This window comes from Canis lupus, chromosome X (genome assembly GCF_048164855.1).
Source record: "Canis lupus baileyi chromosome X, mCanLup2.hap1, whole genome shotgun sequence".
Taxonomy (NCBI): Eukaryota; Metazoa; Chordata; class Mammalia; order Carnivora; family Canidae; genus Canis; species Canis lupus.
In genome coordinates, this window is record NC_132876.1 from 43,430,739 (window position 1) to 43,457,536 (window position 26,798).

The 26,798-nt window shown below is 36.7% G+C and overlaps 2 protein-coding genes across 14 annotated transcripts in view; both read left to right on the top strand.

The window, feature by feature from the left end:
• NUP62CL (nucleoporin 62 C-terminal like) overlaps positions 1-5,088 on the top strand; it is a 94,178-nt gene extending 89,090 nt beyond the window's left edge. For all 9 annotated transcript variants that reach the window (XM_072818240.1, XM_072818241.1, XM_072818236.1 and 6 more), the window contains one exon: positions 4,172-5,088. In XM_072818240.1, coding sequence (XP_072674341.1) covers positions 4,172-4,266 — 95 coding nt within the window. In that variant the 3' untranslated portion in view covers positions 4,267-5,088. The remainder of the gene's footprint in view (positions 1-4,171) is intronic.
• A 4,407-nt stretch (positions 5,089-9,495) lies between these two features.
• Positions 9,496-26,798, top strand: part of RBM41 (RNA binding motif protein 41) — a 55,269-nt gene continuing 37,966 nt past the window's right edge. The window contains exons 1-5 of one of the 5 annotated variants that reach the window (XM_072817645.1): positions 9,496-9,573; positions 12,627-12,743; positions 13,326-13,518; positions 13,809-14,013; positions 15,891-15,962. In XM_072817645.1, the coding sequence (XP_072673746.1) occupies positions 9,566-9,573; positions 12,627-12,743; positions 13,326-13,518; positions 13,809-14,013; positions 15,891-15,962 (595 nt within the window). In that variant the 5' untranslated portion in view covers positions 9,496-9,565. Of the gene's footprint in view, positions 9,986-12,626; positions 12,744-13,325; positions 13,519-13,808; positions 14,014-15,890; positions 15,963-26,798 lie in introns of all 5 variants that reach the window. The other 4 variants (XM_072817644.1, XM_072817642.1, XM_072817646.1 and 1 more) reach the window with 4 other exon arrangements.

Consider the following 26,798-nt stretch of genomic DNA (forward strand, 5'->3'; position numbering starts at 1 on the left):
GTTCATGAGAAATATTGGTCTGTAGTTTTCTCTTTTTGTATACTATCATTTCTTCATTTGTTAGTAGGGTAATGCTGGCCTCTTTTTAGAAGAGTGTGAAGAATTGTATTGATTCTTCTCTAAGTATTTGGTAGAATTCTCCAGTGAAACCACACGGGCCTGGATATTTCTTTTTTTGGGCAGGGGAGCTTTTTAATTACAAATTAAATTTCTATAATGCTTCCAGGACTATTCAGATTATCTTGGTTGAATTTCATAATTTGTGGTTTTCTAGGAGTTGGTACAATTCTGCTAAGTTACTGAATTTATTAGCATAAAGTTGTTCTTAGGATTTCCTTTTGACACTTTTAATGGCTGCAGGATCTGTGGTGATCTTCCATGTTTCATTTGCGTTTTCTGTTTTTTCTGTCTTGGTAGAGGTTAATCAATTTTACTGATTTTTTTTCTCCAAAGAATCAGCTTTTTGTTTCATTGATTTTTCTCTATAGTGTTCCTGTTTTCAATTTCATTGATAACCAATCTTATTATTTCCTTCCTTCTGCTTGCTTTCAGTTCATTTTGCTTGTCTTCTATTTTCTTAAGGTAGGAACTTAGATTATTGATTTGAGACCTCTCCTTGTCTCTAATACTGTTCTCTTTTAAGGCCTTTTTGAAAATCAGCAGTTTTTAAACCTCAGTTGTCATCTTTAACCATCAATTTTACTAATGGTTCTTTTACTTTCCATTTTAAAGCTCTGTGTTAACAAACATATGCACATAGTTACCCCAAAGTCACCTCAAATTAAACTTGTGTAAAACTAAGCGCATTATCTTCACTCTCTCCTGAGCTTCCCAGATCAGTACAACTATTCTTTTTCTCAGCTACAGTTGCTATTATTTACTCAGGGACTTAAGGTAGACTATTTCTATTTCTTCAGTAAATGATGATGATGATACTTCTTAATAGCTCCTGATTCTTTTCTTTTCGGTAGATTCCTATCACTGCCTTATTTCAGGTCTTCTTTATCTCTTACCTTGGAAGTAGAATATAATGCTTTTTAATACGGTCTATGAGAAATATCAGCTCCCCTATCCACACCCCATTTCCCACCTACTAGAAACAATTACTTTGAATTATTTCAGCTGGTTTTTAAAAAATATTTCTATATCTCTAAATACCATGTATACTGCTACTTTTTGGTTTTTCCATTTTAGGCCTTCTGTACTGGCTTCTCCAAACGGGAAATAAGGACTTAATTCTTTTATATCACCCTCATTTTGTGTGTGTGTGTGTGTGTGTGTGTGTGTGTACATGCAATACATAAGTATGTATGTATAATGTACTACCATACTGCTCCCTAATATATATACATATTACATATAGAGAAGTATATAAATACATGTGTGTAAGCACACTTTTCTATCATCTTACCAAGATAGCCATGTCATCAATTACACATAGAACAATATTTATTGTTTGAGTTATGATTGCATAAATGTTACTCACAGTCCAGCTGTTAGCATATTATATTATGTCTTCTTTCTTTTTTAAAAAAGATTTATTTATTTTAGAGAGAGAGAGAGAGCAAGAGAGAGCAGGGAGAGGGGCAGAGAGAATCTCCAGCAGACTGCCCATTGAGTATGGAGCCTGATGTGGGGCTCAGTCCCAGGACCCTGAGATCATGACCTGAGCCAAGATCAAGAGCTAGACCCTTAACCAACTGAGCCACCCAGGCATCCCCTGTCTTATTTCTTTTACAAGTTTTTGTTTTCCTTTGAATTTTATTTCATCATTTGCTAAATTATCTACATTCTTACCAGTAGTTCATTCTCTGATTCCATGCTTTTTCTTTAAATCTGTAAATTTCACCTTCTTGGATTCCTTTCTCCCAGAGCCTTCTGATCTCTAATCTATTATCTGGCATTGTTGCTCTCTTGGTTTACTACTCAGCTAGGTTCTTCCCTCTAAAGCAATCTTGTATTCCATCTATTTCTTTTTTTGTTGACTCTCCTGTTTCGTGGCTCTTATACTTCCTGTTTTATGGCTTATTCCCTTGTTTTAATATAACATGTATTCCATCAGCTTCCTAAGAGAGTGCATGGGAAGTAAGTTTTTTGAGATGTTGCATGTCTGAAAAGGTCCTTTTTTATTCAAGGATAATAATATATAGTGTTGTATTAATTCTAGGTGTACAATATAATGATTCCATAATTCTATACATTTCTAAGTGCTCATCAACATAAGTATCCCCTTTGTCTATTTCACCCATTCCCCTGGCAATCCACCTTCCTTCTGGCAACCATCTGTTTGTAATCTGTAGTTGAGTCTTGTTTTTTGTTTGTCTCTTGTTTTGTTTCTTAAATCCCACATATTGAGTGAAATCATACAGGATTTGTCTTTGACTGACTGATTTCACTTAGCATATACTCTCTAGGATCATCCACGTTGTCACAGATGGCAAGATTTCATTCTTTTTTATGGCTGAGTAATATTCCATAGTATATATACACCATATTTTCTTTATCCATTCATCTATCAATGGATACTAGGGTTGTTTTCACAACTGATTGGCTATTGTAAACAATGCTACAATAAACATAATGATGCATGTATCCTTTCAAATTACTGTTTGTTTTTTTTTTTTGAGAATAGGTCTTTATTCTACCCTCACAATTGATATAATTGGCTATCAAAATCTAGCTTGAAAATAATTTTCTTTTAAACATTTGACAGTGTTGTTCATTGTCTTCTAGATTTGAGGTCCATTCTGACTCCTGAACCTTTATCTGACCCCATCCTTCTCATGTTGTTTTTTTTTTTTCGTATGGAAGTTTTGGGGATCTTCCCCACAATGCTGAAATTTCAGATGATGTGCCTCTGTGTAGGTTTGTTTAATTCATCCATTGAGAGGGTATTCACTGAGCTTTTCCAATGAAGAAACTAGTTTCTATCAGTTTGGGGGAATTTTCTGGAATTAGGTTTCTGTTGTATTTTTGTTAAACTTTCTCAAATAAGTACTCAGCTTTTTATTCTAGTCTTTATATTGATCTTTGCATCTGTCATAATTTTTAGTTTGTAAGAGCTTTTTCTATTGTTTTATGATTTGTGTATATGTGTTTTAAATAGCATCCATTTCTTATTTCATGGATTCAGTATCCTCTCTCTGACATTATTAATGATTTTTTAAAATATTTTATTTTTCCTGGGATGCCTGGGTGGCTCAGTTGGTGAAGCATCTGCCTTTGGCTTGAGTCATGGTCTCAGGGTCCTGGGATTGAGCCCCACATTGGGCTCCCTGCTCAGTGGGGAGTTTGCTTCTCTTTCTCCCTCTGCCACTCCCCGCTGCTCATGCTTGCACACACACACACTCTCTCTCTCTCAAATAAATAAATAAAATCTTTGAAAAATGTTTTATTCTTCCTGGATTGTTTCTTCCAGCTTTGTGTATCTTTCTGTTTTGTTTTGGTCAGTTACTTATTTATTTATAACGTTGGGGCTTTTCTAATTGGCTGAAGAAAATTAAGGTATATTGTTTCATGTTTTTAGTTTTTCTCTTGTAAAGTTTGTTTTTAAATCTTTCACACCAGCTATTGCCTATTGATGAAGTAAGCATTAATGAACACTAAAACAAATGACCAACTGCACATTAATAGAAAAAACTAGATTATCATGCTTACTTTGACAGCTTATTTTTACTACAGAATGTTGCTGTTTTATATGGTAAAATTAGTGGTATTTTGTGTTGCTCTGCCTCTGAGCAGATTGAGGACCACCAAGTTAAATTAAATCATTAGAAAGGGACAGAAATGTGAATATACTATGTGTACTAATTTGCATATAGACAGCAAAGACCTCTACCGAAATCTATACCCTCAATTTAATGACCACCTTGTATAGCATTTTTAAGCTATAATGAGTAAAAAGCAGTTCTCACTTGTCTTCAACAAAACATAAATGTCAAGTAGACAGTTATTTACCAGAAAACTAGAGAGAGCAAATCAAGAACAGTTTTGTCCACTGTTTTCATAGTTTCTAAACAGATAGATGATTTTTTCCTGCATATTCTAATACTTAAAGCTATTAAATAAAATTGGTGTTTTATAAATCTTGTGTTGAAATCCAAATGTAAGTTATTATGTTCCTGGGATATTTTGACCTCAGATTAATGATGCATGGTTTTTCCTCCTGTAGGCATGCTGCAAAGGAAAGTAGAAGAGGTAACACAGGTTTTCGAGGATCATCGTCGCACGGAGCAGGAAAACCATATCAGAATTGCCTTTGATTGAATGACCATATCTTCAGCATCTTGTTCTGGGATTATACATTACCTAAAAATTGTGATGATGTGAAATGGAGTAGTATTCACAATTATTACTTAATTTTGGTTGCAATAGAGTGTACATGTGGTTGGTTTGGGTTTTTTTCATTTATATATTGTGCTGTTGAGAATTATACTGTAGTTTGGCTCTTAATATTAGCAAATCAGAACTATATTAGCCCTCTTGTCTCTAGGCAGCAACCTAATAGATGTTGACTCTGTGTGTGTAATTTGTATCTTAAACTCTCCTAGATTCCATATTCTACCAGCAGCACACATTGTCCTTCTTGCTCTGACCAGATCATCAAGAAATGTTGGCCAAGAAACAGATGCCAACCAGTCTTTACTGGGTGCCTGTTAACTTTCAACATATAGTGCAAGATACTGTGGTCTTTTTCCTCAAAGGAACTTACTGTCTAGTTTGGGATATAGTTAGTGCCTGTCTGTATGATAACAATATAGAAAATACAAAGGAGTGTGTTATAAGTTACAGAAGGTATTCTATAGAAATTTGGAGAAGAAGAAATGTTAGGGTGGATCTCAGTCTTGAATTAGGTTATTTTTAAAAGGGTAAGGTTCAGGCAATTCATTTATTTTTGATGTACAAATAACCTACTATTTTATTTGGTTTTAGCCTATGATTTAGTTGTTGGTTTTTGTGTATTTTGTTTTTTCAAGAAAAAGCCTTGTTCTTAGCTTGGGAACAGTCTGATCTCTTGTGTTGCATGTTTTACCTAAGTCATAAATAAAGGTGATATTCTAAAAAATAAAAGTGTAACATGAAAGCAAACTTCTTTAAAAGTATTTGAGTGACTAGATCTTAGTTGCCTATAAATACTGAGCTAAATTTCTGTAATACTGACTGAACATGACTATCCTGAGGGGTAATACTACAGGAAGGAAATATTTTTGAAATTGAGTATCAGTGATTTTTACCACCTTATAGGTAAACATCGGAACTTACGTGGCCTTTCCATTCCTACCCATACTTCTCAAAGTAACAGGTTTATCAGGTAAGCTTTTGTTACCACTCAAAACTTTAGAATATGAAAATAATCCAGAAACCATTTAATTTTGTGGATGATTTCTATAGGTAAAGAGCTTTTTACTAAGATTTTGAGTCATCTCTAATTTTTGAGCCCAGTGTTGTTTCTGTTACACCCTAGATAAAGACATTTTCCGTATTGTTTTTGTAGATTTAATTCTTATAAAGTAGTTGGTTTATGAATTAAGTTCTACATTCAGTACAATGTACATAGTATATTAGAGGAAACACTGGATTTTGTCTTGTCCCTACTTAATTAATTGGGCGAATAATTTCATTTTGGGCATTATCTTTTATCTATCCCATGAAAGTGTTTAACCGTATTAATAAGGTTTTCCCAAGTAAAAGAAACTAGTTTTCATTTCTCTGAAGTTTTGTGATTCCTTTATGTCCTTTCACTAATGGTATGTGTTTACTCTAAAGTTCCTCAGTAAAACAAGAGGCTAAAGCACTCCTATTGAATTTTCACTGGGAGTTTGAGGGTTTTTTCCCAGGACATAGAAGAAGCCAGTGGATGGAGAATGGTTTCCAGATCAATACAGTTAACAATGTAAAATTTGGGATCCCTGGGTGGCGCAGCAGTTTGGCGCCTGCCTTTGGCCCAGGGCGCGATCCTGGAGACCCAGGATCGAATCCCACGTCGGGCTCCCGGTGCATGGAGCCTGCTTCTCCCTCTGCCTGTGTCTCTGCCTCTCTCTCTCTCTCTCTCTCTGTGACTATCCTAAATAAATAAATAAAATATTAAAAAAAAAAGAGGAAAAAATAAAGGCACTGAAGAGGGGGTGCCTGGCTTGAAAAAAAAAAAAAACAATGTAAAATTTATTGGCAGATCTCTGTACTGTCTGGAATCTGGAGCCTGGGACTAATTCATCTCTAAGTTTGCTTCTGACTCTGGGTCTAATCGGTGTCTAAAAGACATGACATTGTTGAACAAATATTAATTAAAAGATTACAAATAACCCATTTTCAGGCAACATTTTTGTTAGTCTTGAGCCTCTCCTAACCATTGTTAAAGATCAGCTAAAATATTAGCTTGAAGGAAGAGTTCTTAAATCTGCTGTGTTCTTAAATTTGACACTTTTTCAGTGCTTATCTACTTTTCTTTGTCCTTTGAAAAAGATGATATATTTATTTTCTCTATAACAGCATTTATGCTATCTCATTTGGGGAATTTGAAAGACACGCACAGTTGATTACTCTTAATATTGGATGAGTGATGCCATCCCTCTTCTAGAGAAGATTTTTGGTTTTAGCATCTTCTTCCAAATCTGGAAATTATAATTGCTTCATAATGTATTCATCAGAAGTGTTCTGTGAACAAAACATCTAAAAAGGACAAACACTGAAAATATGTCTATGTTAAGGAAGAACTTCTGGCTTAATTAAACGAACCTTATTAAATTGTCAGAAAGACAAATGAGGCATATTTTTCAGTTTGTCATAAATTCTTCTGGGGCGAAATTACCTCATGGTAAGATCTCTGAGCCCCCATGAATAACATCTAGAACTCTCAAATCTTTTTATAAACTGTCTCAAATCTTTTAGACACTGTGTCCCTTTTAAAGCAGGGAAAAGCATACTGTGGGAAATGGAATAGCTATTATTCCACAGTTAATAAGTTTGGCAAAGCCAGAAATAGCCTGTTTTTCCTTCTAGTGCAATTTTCTGAATGTTTGTCCCTTGGTACCTACCACTAGGACTGGCTACAGTTATACACAGGTAAAGAGAGAACTTCCTTGTGACCTTGTTTTTGAGTTGCAATTCCATCCTACTTGTCTTTCTAGCCATTTATTCTCCACTTATCCCACCTAGTGGATTCATAATGTACTGAGTATCACTTCTGTACCAATAGGATGTATGTATTATTAGAAGTTGTATACATTTCTGGTATGATGGTCAGTGTTCCACCCTTTGGCACTTTCCCAGGGGGCAAACTCACCAGCAACTTCGGCAAATTTTTCTATGTATGTATTGATCGATGTGTCAATTGGACAGTTTGGTTGAGCAGCAGAATCCAGCCCTACCACCATATAGTATTTACCTGGGACAGACTTTGGTATTACCTACGCTTAGTCCATGCTTAACATTCTGTCTATGCTCTGTGCCACAGCCACAAAATAGTGCATGTTATATCAGCATTCATTCACCTGCGTACCTCAAGGTCTTCCAGTAGCTGTTCTTTGGTCTTATCCTCTAACTTAAGCATGGAAGTACAGAAAGTTTGAATAAGTCCTACCGGATAACAATATTCATTCATAGATGACCACCTATCAAATGACTTTAAAACCATATTTTTATAGAGCACTTTATAGTCATCCTATTTCAAGGTAATATCCCAATTTTACAGATGAGGAAACTGGCCTAGGCCAGTTAAAGAAACTTATTGACATTCACATATACTTGTAACTTGCCAAAACAAAAATTGAAGTCTGTACTACTTACTATGTTGTATTGTCTCTAACTCTGGGAACTGAGAAATCCACACAGTGTGCCTCCCCCCCACCCCCCGCCAAACACATGATCTTTTTCTTTTTTGATTCTTTGTGGTATAAGAAGGGTTCTCTTTAATAAAAAAATTATTATTGACTAGGTAACCTAATCATGTGGTTCAAAATGCAAAAGGTACAAAAAGTGAAGATTCCCCCCACTCTTGCTAAACATCCAGCTCCCCTACATGGAAGCATTCACTTCTCACTGGTTTATACATGTTTTTCCAGAGATATTTGATGCATGCACAAGCAAATACATAGGTATACCCCCTCCTTTTACTCAAATGGAAGCATACTGTAGATACTGTTCTCTAGCTTGCTATTGTACTAAATATAGTTTATATTGTTCAGTAGCAGTCCATAGAAAATTTTGTCATCTTTGGGACTGCTGCATAGTTTTCCATTGAAGGGACTTACTACATTTGTGGGTATTTAAGTCGTGTATATGCACACATACATACATACACATACTTGAGGATACATAGTATTAAGAATACTATTCACAGAGATTGAATTTCTGCTCTAAAAGGAATGAGTATTTATGGTTTTAATTGTATCCTCACATTACCTTTCATGGAGGTGGTACCAATTTATGTTCCTATGAGCAGTGTAATTAGAGTGCTTATTTTCCCACAATCTCAATAAAAGTAATGTGTCCTCAAACTTATATATCTTTACTGATCTTGTAGGTGAAAATGTTATTTTAGTGTACTTTTTAAAAATAAACTTTTTTTTAGAACAGTTTTAGATATATAGAAAAGTTGAACAGCACTGAGTTCTGTATATCTCCACTCCAGTAACCTTTAGTGTTAACATCTTACATAACTCGTATATTTGTCACATCTAACGAATCTTATTATTACCTAAAGTGCATAGTTCATTTATATTTTTTGTTTTTACCTAGGGCCCTTTTTCTGTTCCAGAGTCCCATGAAGGATACCACATTACATTTAGTCATTATGTCTGTTGGTTCCTTTGGCTGACAGATTCTCAGACTTTCCACATTTTTGATGACCTGGACAGTTTTGAGGAGTACAAGTCATGTATTTTATAGTCAGTGTACTTCAAAATTTCCATCACACTTATAAGTGAGATTAGACATCTTTCCTTTCATATACTTAGGGACATCTATACTTCCATCTGTGGGAACTCAAGAGCCCATGCTCTTAACCACTATGCTATACCTCTCTCTTGATTCAACGTAATTATGAACAAAAACATTCATACAGACTTCTGAATCTCAGGATAAGAAATACAATGCTTCATAAGCTTCTATTACAGATAGAGGAGAACCGTTAATGCAGGTTATGTGGTCAAACTTGTGTCTGATCACTCGCTACACTGCAGAGGATGGATCAGGAGCCCAGTGGGAAACAGCAGCCTGGAAAAGAAGTCCTTGAAAATAGAAGCGGGGTTGATAGGCATATGTTGGATGAAAAGAGGAGCCAGGATTCGGCGATATTGGATGACACAGTCAAGTCTCAGGTGACTCCTAGCTTTATGAGCTGGATATATTGGGTGTTGCCATTAACCCGCAGGTGAAATATTTGAACAAATTAAAAACATACCCGTTACTCTGTAGGTACTCTCCTTCCGGTTTTTAAGCTCTGCGCGACTACAATTCCCAGAGCCCCGCACTCCACCATAATCCCCTTAGAGTCGGCCGCGCAGAGTTCTGGGACTTGAAGTCCGCGGCCTTTTCACCCAAGTTAGAGATAGGGGCCTGTGGAAACATGAAGAGGTAAGGGCTTGTCTGAGAGCAGGCGGCGAAGGGAGCTCTCTTCTACCTTTTAACTTTGAAAATGGCTTTTATGACTTTGTGTTTGGGCTATGTCACGTTCTCGGAATGCGTATTCGTGTGAGCGGGAAGACAAAGGAGGAGGGAGGAGGGGAGACGGGCTAGACAGGCCTATGGGGCGAAGTTCAGGAAGGGCCGCCGCCGCTGGTTCCCATAGGAATGCCTTGCCTGCACCGGCATCTAGGCCACGGCGCCGGCTCCAGGAGCTGCACCGAGGCCTTGGCTTCTTACAGCTTCAGACGGACTCACCCAGGTAAAAGGGTTTTGGCCGACTAATGCCCAGCGCGACGGACACCCAGGCCAGCTCCTCCTCGTCCCACCCTACCTCCACCTCATCCTCCGAAAGGGGCACAGGGTGGGCGCCTTTCTTTTTCTTCTTCAGTATTTGTGTACTAAGGAAAGCTTCCTCGGGCCCCGAGAGCAGGTAGAGCTTTCAGATCTTAACCTAAGCTACTGATAGTTTGTTTCTAAAAATTTAGAAGTAAGGTACGAAACCGGCTGTATGTATCATAGGAAAAGAAAAGCACTGCTGTAAGCAGTTCCCCCTACTGGTTCTGCAGGAAATGGCAGCTTTAACTTGGCCGGTCTTTGTAGAAAGCCTGAGCTTCTAAGTTGTTGACAGTACACAATGACTTTTTAAAGGATCCTCATTAAATTAGTTTTGGATTCCCTGCAAAGTAGACTAATCACTCCGGAAGAGGGCGGTGCGTTTCAGGTTCTGCTGTTATGCTCTCCTGTACAGTCAGTTTCTGCATTTTTTGAAAAACCGTTTCTGATTTTCCCTGCCTCAAAATGACTTTTTAAAAAATGCTCATTATTATATATTTCAAAATAATGTATATATACAGTTTAAAGATAAGAATAAACTCATACCCACTACAGGCTTTAGAAATAGAACATTAGCAGTGTGGTAGAAGTCCCCTGTGTGCCCTTCCCTGATTGCTTCTCCTCCCTCCTTTATCCCTGAAGGGACCATGGTCCAGAATTTGGTGTTAATCATTCCCTTGCTTTTTTAAAAAATAGTTTCACCACAGATGAATTTATCCCTAAGCAAAATGTTGCTAGTTTTAGCCATTTTTGAACTCTATATGAATGGACACATATTGTATGACTTTTTCTATCACTTGCCTTTTTGTTTCACTCAACTTTTCTTTTTGAAATTAGTGTGTACTGATGTAGTTAGCTATGGTTTTTCACTTCAAAGCCACATTAAACTTAGCAAGAGCGTTCAGAATTTTATTTTTTAAATATTTTTAAAGATTCTGTTTATTCATTCATTCATGAGAGAGAGAGAGAGAGAGACGCAGAGACATGAGCAGAGGGAGAAGCAGGCTCCCCACAGGGAGCTGGATGCGGGACTCAATCCCAGGACCCCAGGATCATGACCTGAGCCGAAGGCAGAGATTCAACCGCTGAGCCACCCAGGCATCCCAAGAACGTTCAGAATTTTAAATAATAAATACAAACTGAGATACTTAAAAGGAAGTTTTGAAAAACGCTGGGCCTAAGGATATTTTAAAATCTAAAATAGATCTTAGTCTTTCTAGAGCATGAAAATCTTGCTTATAATTATGAGAGATATATCATAACCCAAATATTAAAGGATTATTTTATAAAGAAGGTATTTCATATTTATTCTTCTCATGGAATTAATTCATTTTGTTCTTGTCTATTATCACCTATTGTTGCATGCTCTACGGGTCCTGCTATTTACACTCTAAGAGTTTTCAGTTATTTAGGGTTGGCCAGCTAATAGCATTCCTAGATTTCTACAGAGTAGTGCCTTTGCTATAAAGTGTTATGACCCCTTTGTGTTTCCTTCTATACTCTCTTCTTTGAGTATCTCCTCCTCTTTCACAGCTCCAGATCCTGCCAACACAGATGACTCAAGATTTTCATGTTCAGCTTCAGACTCTCATCTATACAATTCTCCCATCTCTCGCTTTCCTATTAGCCAATATCACTTATTCTGTCACCTCAGACTCAATATGTCTTTTAAGTATTCCTGCTACTTCAAGCTAGTGTTTCAGTTGTAAAAGGTAGTTGTAAATAGCCACTCAACATGGCTAAGACAATACTGAATTTCCTATTCCTAAATCATTTATTCCATCTGGATCTTTGTCTTTCCTTCATTGGTACTATTGTTCTCATAGTCACACAGCTTAAAATTTAAGGCTTATCTTTGATTTCTTCCTTACCCCTACCTACAAAAGGCCTCACTCATCTAACTCTTCCTTTCTGTTTCCACTGGTACCACTCCAGTTTGAACTTTCATTGCATTATTCTCAATAAATTTAAATTTAAAGAGTTTCTGAACTTGTGCTTCTGGTTTCTTTCTTGTGAATCCACAAACCATTTTATAACCACATCCATTTTCCTAAATCATCATTTCTACTATGTCACTTAACTGCCTAATAAGTTGCTTTTCTAATACCTATACATGAAGGCCCAGGCCCCTTAGTTGAAATATTTAAGTCCATTCATAATCTTTGTCTAATTACCCCCTCCAAGATGCTCTCCTATGTGAATGCCAAGTAAAGTGAGCTTATTATCCCCAGAACATATTTCTGTCTCTTCATACTTATTCTCCCCGTTCTTTTCCTTCATCATACCTAGTCCTTCAAATGCCAGTTTAGTAATTACCTTTCTAAAGTCTTCATTTACCACTCTAGCTCTCAATTATCTCTTTCTTTTCTCTCTCCCTCTCTCCCCTTCCCTCCCCGCCCCCCCCCCCAGAGGCACACAACACACCACATACACACATACCCTAAATAAATTGCAAGCTTCTTGAGGACTATGTCTTGAATGTCTTTGACTCCATCAGTACCTAGCACAGTGTAAGTATTTATAAATGTTTGTGGGATGAATGATAAAGGGCAACAAATAGAAAAGTGTCTTCGAACAAATGGAGTCACTACTGGTAGATAATATAAAGAGTATGTTTTGAGATTGACTGTCTCTTTTACTTTCTGTATATATTCTTATATCTGCTCCAGGGTAAACAGTTGTGTGAAGAGTGGTGAGCATGTCCTGGAGGAGTTGGAAACAGAAGGGGAGAGGCAGCTGAAAAGCCTCCTTCAGCATCAACTTGATACCTCTGTCTCCATTGAGGAGTAGGTATTGATTTTGCAAACAGGTAGAATATCATAGACCCTCACCTCCAGGTGGCCAACCCCTCGTAAAGCCTGGATGGAACACTCCTCTCCCACTCCCCTTTCCTTGGCACACTTCTACTTATTAAGCAACATTTTGCTTCTGTGTCTCTTCCTCTGGGAAGTCTCCTATATCCCACCAGGTCTGGGCTAAGTACCTTTCTTATGTCTTCCCTTAACATATGTAGCACTTGTAACCCAATATGACCGTTGTCTTGTTTACTTGCTTCTCTTCCACTCTTCTTCCACGCAAGCAGAAACCATTTTTATCTTCTTTAATGTTAAATCCTCAGTACCCAGCACAGTATCTGGTGCATAGTAGATATTCAATAAATAAATATTTGATTCAGTCCTTTATTGGCCCTGGGTGAGGGGACTATTGATGGAGTTCCATGTCATTGCAGAGGTGCTTCAGCCTAGAAATTGATCATGAGAGAGAAATTGCCAGTGAGTTTCACTGTGCCTCTTTTAATGATGAGCCTCCCATTTCTGTAAATTGTGTAACCTGAAGATATTCTTACTTTCTTCCTGCTTGTTTTGCAGATGTGTGTCTAAGAAAGAGAGCTTTGCTCCTGGTACTATGTACAAGCCCTTTGGGAAGGAAGCAGCTGGGACTATGACTTTGTCCCAGTTCCAGACACTGCATCAGAAGGACCAGGAAACTGCTTCTCTTAGGGAACTAGGGCTCAATGAAACAGAAATCTTGATCTGGAAGAGCCACGTTTCAGGTGAAAAGGTGAGTGGGGCCACTTTTTTTCTGAAGAATAAAGAATGAGATCGCTTCCTTTGACACTGAGAATCTTTCCGTTTTTCATTCTTACAAAATTGAGCTTTGGTATCTGAATCTTCTTTGGTTTCTGTGATAGGGACCTTGGTCAAGAGAAGCTCTTCCTTGACTTTTTAGCTAACACATCTATGAATGGTCTCTTCGGGCCTTTCATCATCTTTTTTCTTGTCTGAGGCATTAGATCATCACTTTCAGGGTGTGTCCTCTATGATCCATATTCTCCATTTCTTTGGTTTCAGAGGACAAGACTGAGGGCAACCCCAGAAGCAATACAGAACCGTCTTCAAGATATTGAAGAAAGGATCTCAGAGCGTCAGCGCATCCTTTGCCTGCCACAGAGATTTGCCAAGAGCAAGCAGTTGACCCGACGAGAAATGGAAATAGAAAAGTCTTTATTTCAGGGAGCTGATAGGCACTCCTTCCTCAAGGCTCTTTATTACCAAGGTATGTGATCACCACTGACTCTGATGTGCTCTTCACTGTGAGAGAGCAATTTAACAGCAAGGCATTAAATAATGAAGAGTTAGTAAAGGGAGTAGGGGAAAGACAAACAATCACTCTCCTTGAGGAATGTATATAGCCCCATGACAGAGACGAATACGTACACAACAGTTGTGATGCCACATGGAAATCACTGTTACAGAGATATGAATACAATGCTAGGGGAGCACAGAACATAGAGCATCTGAGTTGAGTTGGGGGAGTCAGGAGTTGACATTTGTACTAAGTCTTGCCAGAGCAACAGTCGTTTGTCACATAAATAAGGGGGAGAGGGCATTACAGATGGTAGGTGAACAGGAACAGGTTTGTGAAAGGACCTGGTGCATGTAGGGAATGATGAGAAGTTCGTTGTGGCAGGAAGTATAGGGCACAGCAGGGGGAAGAAAGGGGATATCATTGGAAAGGAAGGTGAAGCAGGATTATGGAGGGTCTTTGGGCTGAACTGTAATTGAGCAAAAAGTATATAGATAAGTGGTATGTATCTTAACCAGAAAGTATCAGTTTAACAGATAAGTTTGGCTAGGCACTATGGGAGGTGCACAGAAGTTTAAGAAATCATTCTGGACTTGGTAGCAATTACAGTCTGGTTGGAGACAGAACCAGGTAACACTTAGTAACAAGGCTAGATATAGTTGTCAAGTGCTGTAGGAGTTCCAAGGAGGGAAAGGCCACTGTGCGTTGGCATGACTAAAGTAGGTCTTTCAGAGGAGTAAGATTTCAATGTTCTTTTAATACTTCCTATTCTATAGTAAGGAGAAGGGAAAGGCAGTTCATTTGCATCAGATGGCATGGTTGGGGCTGTTGTGAAAGACAAGGTTAGAAAGATAGCTAAAAATCTTGAACTCGATTTGGCAGGTAGCATAGACCTCTACAGAGTTAGTTACTCAGCTAATTATTTTCGATATGGTGAGAGGATTTTGAGCCAGGAGTAACCTGATAAAAGCAGTATTTGAAAATGATTAATCTGGGGGTCAATAAATAGGATGAGAGAGAGAAAAGAACTGGAAGCAGGGAGAATGATGTAGGAAGCATATTACAGTCATATAGGGACCAAGATCTAGACTAGAATGATGGTAGTGGTATCAGAAAGAGAGGTAGGTATGGTTATAAGACACCTCACAAAGTTAAACTTATTGCCTGAGAACGAAGGAGGAAGATCAAAGGAGAGGTCAAAGGCAACCTAGATGTTTCATGTCTGTGTGACTTTAACGATTGGCAAAGTTAAGAAAGTCTTTATGGGGAAATTCTGACGAAAGATGATGAGTTTGATTTTAAACATGTTGAATTGGTGAGCATGGTAGGATCATTAAATGCACATATCGAGGAGGCAGTTGGAAATGCAGCAGTGAAGTTCAGGGAAGAGGTCAGAGTTGGATACGTAGAATTGAGAATCATGTACACTCAAGTGGTAGGTAAAGCCGTAAGTATGAATGAATGCTTTGTTAGAGACAGAGAGACCACAGACATGGAAGAGCAGTGTTGAAGGAAGGAATGAAAGAACAAGTGAGCAGCCTCTTGTGGAGAGACCTAGCATGCTGATTAAGAACATGGGCTCTAGAGGCAGACTGCTGGAAAAATCCTGGCTCCCTCTTAACTAGCTTGTTAGGAGATGTTGGGCAAGTTACCGCCTTACACTTCAGTTTCTTCACCTTGTAAAATGAGAATATTAGTAGTACCTATATTATAGGGTTGTTAGGAGGATTAAGTGAGGTAATACATGTAAACCACTTAGAGCAGTACCTGGTATTTGGGGTGGATGGGTGGTGTATGAATCTTTTCTGTTTCCTATCTTTGAAACTCCTTGCTTTAAACCTTCACAGCATACCACAAAAAGACAAGTGCAGACACGTACATGACCTCAATGAAGAGGAAGATAAAATTAGGCACAAAAGGCAAGTCGAGAGTTTTCTTACAGTGTTAGATTTAGGAATGTAACATAGGGTCCCAGACTTCTGAGTCGAGTACTTATTTAATTCCATATTCAGTATATGACAATGTGTATAGGAAATGATCCTGAGGAAGCAATTTATCCTGATAAAGAATATTAAAGAGAGGAGTTAGTAGAAGTTGTAAAACTTTTACATTTAGTGTTGTTGATTTTTTTTCTCTTTATGTTACTGTACCAGACATAAAATGACCTTAATGAATTTTGGATCCTATTTCACAACTAATTCTGAATATTTTTATTAATCACTAAAATATAACTGTTGATGATGATGATGATATAGCAGTATTTTCTTTTATTTTAAAAATGAATTTACAATACAATTGCCTGTTTTTCTTTCTTTTTTTCTTGGTGTACAATTTTACAAATTGTAAATCATATAAATCATGTAGATTCATGTGACTTCCACCACAATCAGGATAGAGAATACCTTCATCACCCTAAAAATCCCCCATACCATCCATTGACAGTCACCCCCAACTTTACTCATAATCTGGCAATCCCTGTTCTCCATCACTGTAGTTTTGTCTTTTAAAGAAAGTCATAAAGACAGAATCGTACACTGTGTCATTTTCTTGAGAGTGATTTCTTTCATTTAGTGTAATGCCTTTGAGAGTCATCTAAGTTGTATGTATCGATAATTCATTCATTTTGCTGAATAGCATTCCATTGTATGGAATATTCCAAAGTTTGTTTATCCATCAACCCATTGAAGTGCATTTGGGCTGTTTCCAGGTTATGATGACTATGAATAATACTGATATGAACATTTTTGTACAACTTTTTGTGTGAACATAAATTTTTATTTCTCTAAGGTAAATATCTAGAAGTGGGATTACTGGGTCATATGGTAAGTGTTTAACTTTATAAGAAACTGCCAAACCATTTTCCAGAGTGGCTGAACCATTTTGCATCCCCACCAGCAATGTATGAAAGTTCCAGTTGCTCTACATATTTGTCAGTATTTGGTACTGTTGGTATTTATTTTAGTTCTTCTGATACTTGTGAAGTGGTATCTCATTGTAGTTTTAATTTGCTTTTCCTTAATAGCTAATGATGTTGAATATCTTTTCATGTGCTTATTTGCCATCCTTATATCCTGTTTACTGAAGTGTCTGTTCAAATCTTTTGCTGTTTTTTAATTGGGTTGTTTATTTTCTTTATGATATTTGAGAGTTCTTTATATATTTTAAATGCAATTCTCTGTTGGATATATGATTCATAAATATTTTATCCCAGTCTGTAGCTTATCTTTTCATTCTCTTAACAGTGTCCTTTGTAGAGCAAACTTTTTTTTATTGTTGCAAAATATACCTAACATAAAATTGACCATTTTAACCATGTTTTCAGTGTACAATTCTTTGGCATCAAGTATATTACCATTGTTCTGCAACCATCATCACTATCCATCTCCAGAACTTTTTCGTCTTCCCAAACTGAAACTCTGTACCATTTCCCATTATACTCCTCTTTGTTCCTGGCAACCACCATTCCTCTGTCTCTGAATTTGACTACTCTAGATGCCTCATATAAGTGGAATCAAACAGTATTTATCCTTCTGTGTCTGGCTTATTTCACTTAGCATAATGTCTTCTAGGTCATCTATGTGACAGAATTTCCTTCCTTCTTAAGGCTGAATAATATTCCATTCCAATAATATTCCAATACAGTCCATGTATCTACCACATTTTGTTTATCCCTTCATCTGTCTGTAGACACTTGTGTTGCTTCTACTTTTTGGCTGTTGTAAATACTGCTATGAAACTGGATGTACAAGTGTCTGTTCAAGTCCTTGCTTTTAGTTTTTCTGAGTATATATCTGGAAGTGGAATTGCAGGATCATATGGTAATTCTGTGTTTAATCTTTTGAGGAACCACCATACTGTTTTCCATAGAGGCTGTATCATTTTACATTCCCACAAGCCACGAAGAAGGATTCCAATTTCCCCACACTCTTGTTGACACTTAATTTCTTCTTTTTTGCGATAGCCATCCTAACAGGTGTGAAGTGGTACTTCATTTTGGTTTTGATTTCATTTCCCTAATGACTATTGATATTGTGCATCTTTTTCATGTGCTTTTTGGCCATTTGTGTATCTTCTCTGGAGAAATGGCAATGTAAGTCCTTTGCCCATTATTTAAATTGATTGTTTATTTACTTATCATTTAGTTGTAGGATTTTTTTGTATATTTTAAATATTGATTCCCTTATCAGATAAATAATTTGCAAGTATTTACCTTCATTTCATGAATTGCCTTCTCACTCTGTTGATAGTATCCTTTGATGCACAAAAGTTTATATTTTTGACAAAGTCTAGTTTGTCAGTTTTTTCTTTTGTTATCTTTGCTTTTGGTTCATTGCCAAATCTAATGTCATAAAGGTTTTCTCCTATGTTATCTTCTAAGTGTGTTATAGTTTTAGCTCTTATATTTAGGTCTTTGGTCCATATTGAGTTATTTTTTTTTGTATATGTTATAAGGTAAGGATCCAACTTTATTTTGTGCATGTTGATATCCTGTTTTCCCAATACTACTTCATGAAAAGACTGTCCTTTACCTATTTATTGTTTTTAGCACTCTCTCCAAAACTCATTTGACCATAAATACAAGACTCTGTTCCTAGACTTTCCATTCTATTCCGTTGGTATATATGTCTGTCTTTATGCCATTGCCACACTGTTTTAATTACTGTAGATTTGTAGTAAGTTTTAAAATCAGGAAGTGTGAAACCTCCAACTTTGTTCTTCCTTTTCAAGATTTTCACTATTTAGGAACCCTTGAGATACTATATGAATTTTAAGGTGGATTTTTCTATTTCTGGAAAAAATGTCATTGGGATTTTGAGAGGGATTACACTGAATACACTAGATCACTTTGGGCAGTATTGACATCTTAACAATATAGTAAGTCTTCAGTTCATGAACATGGGATGTCTTTGCATTTATTTGTATCTTTAATTCTTTCAGAAACATTTTGTAGTTTTTAGTATACCAGTTTTTTTGCCTCAAAGCAAATGTTTTAAATTTTGACACAATACAGTTGTCCGGTTGTCAGGGTTTTCTTTCATGGATTATGCTTTCTTTTTCCATGTCTAAGGACTCTTTGACAGCAGATCATGGATAAGATTTTTTTCTTTAAACATTTTTATTTTTTTATTTTTTTTCTTTAAACATTTTTATAGTTGTATAATTTATGTTTATATCTATGATATTTTAAGTTGGTACTTATATGAAGTGTGGAGTTTAGGTTAAGGTTCACTTTTTTGCCTACGAATTTCCAATTGTTCAGCACCATATGTTGAAGAGAGTATTTTTTTCTCCATTTTATTGCCTTTGCATTTTTATCAGAAATAAATGGACATATGTTTGTGTTAATAATTAACTTTATAATAAATGGTGAAAAATTGAAGTATTTCCCCTAGTATCAGCAATAAGACAAAGATGTGCACTCTCGCCACTTCCATTCACAGCTGAATGAAATTAGAAATCAGTAGTAGAAGGACATTTAGAAAGTATACAAATATGCAGAAATTAAACAGCATTCTACTGAATAACCAACGAATCAAAAAGGAGTCACAAGGGACTTTAGAAAATACTTTGAGATGAATGGAAACAAATCTTAACATACCAAAGCTTAGGTAATGCAGTAAAACAGTGTTCAGGGGGATATTTATAGTTATAAATGCCCATATTAATATAGAAAGTCTGAAATTTTTTTTTTAATTTTTATTTATTTATGATAGTCACACACAGAGAGAGAGAGAGAGAGAGAGAGAGAGGCAGAGACATAGGCAGAAGGAGAAGCAGGCTCCATGCACCGGGAGCCCGACGTGGGATTCGATCCCGGGTCTCCAGGATCGCGCCCTGGGCCAAAGGCAGGCGCCAAACCGCTGCGCCACCCAGGGATCCCGAAAGTCTGAAATTAATAACCAAAACATTTCACTTTAAGAACTACAATTTTTTTTTTAAACTACAAAAATTGGTCCAAATCCTTAGAATGTGTGATACCAAGAATGAGCTGTAATGTAAACTATAAACTTTAGGTAATCATAATGGGTTGATGTAGATTCATTAGTTGTAACACGTGTACCACTCTGATGGAGGATATTGATAATGGGGTAGGCTGTACATGTGTGGGGATGGGGTTATGTGGGAAATCTGTACCTTCCCTCATTTCTGCTATGAATCTATAACTGCTCTAAACACATAAAGTCTTAATAAAAAAAAGAATCTACAAAAAGAAAAGCAACCTAAACCCACATCAAACTGAAGGAAGAAAATAATAAAGATTAGAGCAAAAATAATTAAATAGAAAATTAAGGAAATATAGAAAATCAGCAAAACCAAAAGTCCTTCAGAAAGATCAACAAAATTCATAATCCTTTAGCTAGACTTACCAAGGAAATAAGAAAAAGGAAATTTTTCTTATAACCTGCCCTACTTTGATTCTTGTTTGCGTGGAACATCTTTTTCCATCCTTTTACTTTCAACTTTTTAAAAAATCTAAATTGTATTTCTTGTAGACAGCAAATAGGTCGTGTTTTCCTTTTTTATTTTTCTGAAGATTTTATTTATTTATTTGACAGAGAGCAAGTATTTGACAGAGGGACAGAGGGAGAAGGAGAAGGAGAAGCAGGATCCCTGGGGCTTGATTCCAGGATCCTGGGATTATTCCCCGAGCCAAAGAGAGATGCTTAGCTGACTGATCCACCCAGCCACCCCGTGTTTTCCATTTTAAATCCACTCTTCCAATTGAATGCTTATTAGTTCATTTATATTTAATATATGTAATTGGAGTCTTTTGATAAGATAGGATTTGGTCTGCCATTTTGCTATTTGTTTCTGAATGTCTTGTATCTTTTTTGTTCCTGTTACTCCATTTATTCCTTCATATTAAATAGGTTTTTCCAATATATAATTTTAATCAACTTGTTTCTTTTATTACTTTTTAGTTGCTTTCTTAATAGTTGTCTAGGATATTCTAATTAACAGCTTAAACAAACTAGCTTGTATTAATACTGACTTCATTTCAAAAATACTCAAAAACTTAGTCCTGTTTATCTGTTTTCTCCTTCCTCCTTTGTACTACTACTGTCATGAAAATTACATCTTTATATATATTTTAAGCTCATCAATATAGTTTTATAATTATTGCATTATGTAATTATCTCTTAAGTCAGGACACGAAAAAGAGTTACAAAGACAAATACATTTATACTGTATTTTTATGTTTATTTATATAATCAACTTTACTAGTGTTTTTTCTTTGAGTTGCTGAAGAGTGTCCATTTATTTCAGCCTGAAGTATTCCCTATAGTTTTTCTCAGAGGGTAGGTCTTATAGTGATGAATTCTTTCAATCTATGCTTAGATTGCTCCCTGTGGGGAGTCTGATACGGGACTCGATCCCAGGACCTTGGGATCATGACCTGAGCCAGAGGTAGATGCTCAATTACTGAGCCACCCAAGTGTTCCTCTTAATTTCTCCTTTAGTTTGAAAGTATAGTTTTTTGCCAGTGAAGTTTTTGGTTGGCAATCTTTTTCTTTTAGTGCATCAAATATGTCATCTTACTGCCTTTTAGTCTCTGTAGTTTCTGTTTAACAGTCAACTGTTGATCTTATTTAGGACTCCTTATCCGTGATGAGTCACTTCTCTCTTGCTATAGTCAGGATTCAATCTTCATCTTTTGCTTTTGAGCTTTTGACAATTTGGCTACATTTCTAAATGTCTCTTGGACGGACTCCAAGTAGGTCCCTTTGAGTTTGTCCTACTTGGATTCTGTCGAGTTCTGTAATGTGTAGATTAATGCTTTTCATCAATTTGAAGAAGTTTTCAGACATTAATTCTTCAAATATTCTTTGTGCTCCTTCTTCTTCTGAGATTTCCATTATGCATATGTTGGTATGCTTGATGTTTGCCCATAGGTCTCTGAGGCTCTGTTATTTTTTCTTTAGTCTTTCTTGTTTTTGTTCCTCAGATTGAGTAATCTTCCTTAGATGATAGTTGACATATCTTCAAGTTTGCTGATTCTTCTGTCAGCCTAGATCTTCTGTTTAGCCCCTCTAGTATATTTTTCATTTCAGTTATTGTACTTTTTAACTCCAGAATTTCTTTTTTTAAGATTTTATTTATTTTTTCATGAGAGACACACACAGAGAGAGGCAGAGACATAGGCAGAGAGAGGATCAGGCTCCATGCAGGGAGCCTGATGTGGGACTCGATCTCGGGACTCTAGGATCATGCCCTGGGCCAAAGGCAGTCACTCTACTGCTGAGCCACCCAGGCACCCCAACTCCAGAATTTCTATTTGGTTCTTTATTATAATTTCTGTCTCTTTATTTTTATTCCCTATTTAGTAAGGCATTCTGAAACATTCTTTTAGTACTTTATACATGGTTTCCTTTAATTATTTGAAGGACTTACTTTTTTTTCAATTGTTTATCCATTATCTATTTTATTTTTTTGTATATTTTTTTAATTGGAGTTCGATTTGCCAACATATAGTATAACACCCAGTGCTCATCCCGTCAAGTGCCCCCCTCAGTGCCCATCACCCAGTCACCCCTACCCCCCACCCACCTCCCCTTCCACCATCCTTGTTCATTTCCCAGAGTTAGGAGTCTCTCATGTTCTGCCACCCTCTCTGATATTTCCCACTCATTTTCTCTCCTTTCCCCTTTAATCCCCTTCACTATTTTTTATATTCCCCGAATGAATGAGACCATATAATGTTGTTTGTCCTTCTCCGACTGACTTACTTCACTCAGCATAATACCCTCCAGTTCCATGCACGTTGAAGCAAATGGTGGTATTCGTTGTTTCTAATGGCTGAGTAATATTCCATTGTGTGTGTATATATATATCACATCTATTTGAAGAACTTAAAATAACTGATTAAAAGTTTTGTCTGAGAAGCCCAATGTGCTTTCTCAGAAAAGTTTCTATTAACTATTTCTTTTTTCCTGTGTATCAAAGTACAATCATTTGGGTAGCTTATAAACAACAGATTTATTTCTCACAGTTCTGGAGGCTGGAAGTCTGAGATCAGGGTTCCAGTATGATCAGGTTCTGATGAGTGCCCTCTTTTAGGTTGCAGACTGCTAACTTCTTATTGGATCCTCAGATGTCAGAGAGCAGGGAGAGGAAGCAAGCTCTCTCAAGACTTCTGTAAGGGTACTGATCCCATTTATGAGGGCTCCACCCTCATGATGTCATCTAATCCCGTTACCTCCCAAAGGTTCTCACTTCCTATTACCATCACATCACCAGTAGGGTTTCAACATACAAATTGGTAAAGGGGGAGCACAAATACTCAGTCCATAACAGTCTTAGAATTTTTTTGTTGCAGATGAGACATTTAAAATAATGTCATGTGGGATCCCTGGGTGGCGCAGTGGTTTGGCGCCTGCCTTTGGCCCAGGGCACGATCCTGGAGACCCGGGATCGAATCCCACGTCAGGCTCCCGGTGCATGGAGCCTGCTTCTCCCTCTGCCTGTGTCTCTGCCTCTCTCTCTCTCTGTGACTATCATAAATAAATAAAAATTAAAAAAATAAAAAATAAAAAAATAAAATAATGTCATGTGACAACTCTGAAAATCATTCTCCCACACACACCCCAGGGTTTGTTGTTATTGCTATTTGTATAGTGATTTTCCTAGACTAATTCTGTAAATTTGAAAGCTTTGTCATGTACAGCCACTGAAGTCTGTTCACTCAGCATAGTGGCCCACTAGTTATTGGAGAAAGTTTTCCTTAAATACCTTGAACCAAAAAGTTCTACCAGCCTTTGTGTGTGTGTGTGTGTGTGTGCTGTCTGTCTGTGTTGGGTCACTCCTTCCATGCCCAGGCAGACAGTTTGTAATTCTTAGACTTCACTTCCTGCTTGTACAGACCCTCAAGGTCAGCCAGAGGTGAGAGTTTAATGACTTCTCAGGTCCTAACTTTCCCGGGCGTACACATAACCCAGCACATGTTTGTTACCTTCTAGAGTCCCAGGAGTATATCTGAACTTTTCAAAGACCCTTATGGACATTTCATTCCCTATTTTGCTTTTCTTTTTTTAAGAACATTTAACATGAGATCTACCCAATCAAATTTTTTGGTGGAAAATACCATGTTGTTAACTACAGGCACTCTATTGTACAATAGGTCTCTACAACTTAGTCATTTTGCGTAGCTGAAACTTTATAACCTTTGAATAATGACTCCCCATTTTCTTCTTCCCCTAGTCCCTGGCAACCACCATTATATTCTGCTTCTATGTGTTTATTTTATATACCTTATGTAAGTTGTTTCATGTAGTATTTGTCCTTTTGTGACTGGCTTATTTCATTTAGCATGGTATCTTCAAGGTTCATTTGTGTTGTCACATGGCAGGATTTTCTTTTTTTTAGGCTGAATAATATTCCATTGTATGCATGATACTACATTTTCTTTATTCATTCACTGATGGACATTTAGGTTGTTTCCACATCTTGGCTATCATGAACAGTGCTGCCAGGAATATAGGAAGTTCAGATATCTCTTACAGACTCTGATTTCAGTTCTTTGAATACTCATAAGTAGAGTTGCTTTATCGTATGGTATTTCTATTTTTAATCTTTTGCATAAACTCCATACTGTTCTTGGTAGTAGTTACACCATTTTACATTCCCACCAAAAGTGTACAAAGATTCCAGTTTTTCAAGACCCTCACCAATGCTTGTTATATTTTGGGTTTTGATGTTAGCTGTCCTAACCTAACAGTTGTGAGGTGATATGTCATTGTGGTTTTGATTTGCATTTCCCTGATAATTAATGCTGTTAAGCACCTTTTCATATACCTGTTTGGCCATCTGTGTATCTTCTTTGGAGAAGTGTCTATACAAATACTTTGCACAGTTTTTAATCAGATTTTTTTAATTTTAAAATTATTTTTAAAAATTTTAATTCCAAGGTGCCTGGATGGCCCAGTTGATTAAGTGTCCAACCCTTGGTTTTGATTTAGGTCATGATCTCATGGGTTGTGAGATCCAGCCTGCACTGGGCTCTGTGTTCAGGGCGGGGGGCGGGGAAGGGGGTCTGCTTGAAGATTCTCTTCCTCTACCCCTCCCCTTACCCACACTTTCTCTCTGTCAAACAAATAAATCTTAAAAATGTTGAATTCCAGTATAGTTAACATACAGTGTTATATTAGTTTCACAGGTTTTGTTTCTTTGGCATTGAGTTGTAGTTCCCTATATGTTTTGAATATTAATCTCTTATTAGATATATGGTTTACAAATATTTTCTCCCATTCTATATGTTGCCTTTTCACTCTGTTAATTGTGTCTTCTGCTATGCAGAAGCTTTGTAATTTGATATAGTTCCACTTTCTATTCTTGCTTTTGTTGCTTGTGCTTTTGGAGTTATAAAGAAATCATTGCCAATATCAGTGTCAAGAGGATTTTTCTCCATGTTTTCTTATAGGAGTTTTAGAGTTTCAGGTCTTATTTAAGCCTTTAATCTATTTTTAATTGATTTTTGTGAATGGTATAAAATACGGGTCCCTTTCCATTCTTTTGCAAGTGGAGATTCAGTTTTCTAGCATCTTTTGTTGAAGAAACTATCCTTTCCCCATTGTATATTCCTGCCAGTCTTACCAAAGATCAGTTGACCATGTATGTGAGGATTTATTTCTGGGTTTTCTCTTCAGTTCCACTGGTCTGTTTGTCTGTCTGTATTTTAGTACCATAGTATTTTGATTGCTATAGCTTTGTAGTATATTTTGAAACCCATAAATGTGATTCTCATTCCCTGTGTCTTCTTTTAATTTTTTTGTCATCCTCTTGTTAGCCCCACCTGGTAATGCTGTCTCAAGCAGCTACATGTTAAACAACCTTCACCAATTGGTTTTGACAAATGCCCTAGGGCTGGGCTGTTCCTACAGAGTGAGATATGAACCAAGTCAAAAACAAAAAACAAAACAAAACAAAACAAAAACAAAAACAAATCTTCATTCAGGGAAAGCATTTCTGTGAGAGTTAAATTAAGATAAACTAAGCTGTTTACATTCTTAAAAACAAAACAAAACAAAACAAAAAAAAACAAGCCCTCGGAATGTAGCTTCAGCAAAGTACTAGGCTGGTCAAACAGCGACAGTTCTCTGAGGATGGCGCTTCTGGTGAACTCCAGAACTGCTCTACTTCCTGTAGTATCAGCTAGACTGCGGTTTTATTTACAACCACTGTATTGTTGGTTTTCAAAGCTACTGCAAAGTTGGGGAGAGGGAAATGTGATTTCAGAAAGTTGAAATCTTACTATTCTCATTGAGCCTCAGCTGTTTTTCTTGAACAACTGTTCCTCCTATTATTGTATACCTTTATTTAATTTCCAGACTTATCAAAAGTTTAATTTTTTATGGAAGAGTGGATTTTCAAGGTCCTTACTCCAACATTCTAGAAGAAATTTCTCCCCATCTTACTTTTATCCTATCTATACTATTATATTTAAAAGTGAGTTTCATGTTTTTTAAAAAATAAGTTTCTTATGGAATGTAGTTGGGTCATTTTTTCCCACTTTTTATTGTGTTATGATTTACATGGTATTAAACTCACTCGTTTAAGTGTACAATTCAGTGACTTGTAGTAAATTTACAGAGTTGGTCAACCATCATCATATTCTAGTTTTAGAACATTTCCAATACCTCAAAGATGGCTCTCAGTCCCTTTTTCTTCTCCCAGCCCAGACAGTGACTAATCTATTATCCCTCTATATGGGGATTTGCCTATTCTGGACATTTTGTTATAAGTGGGACCTTATAACA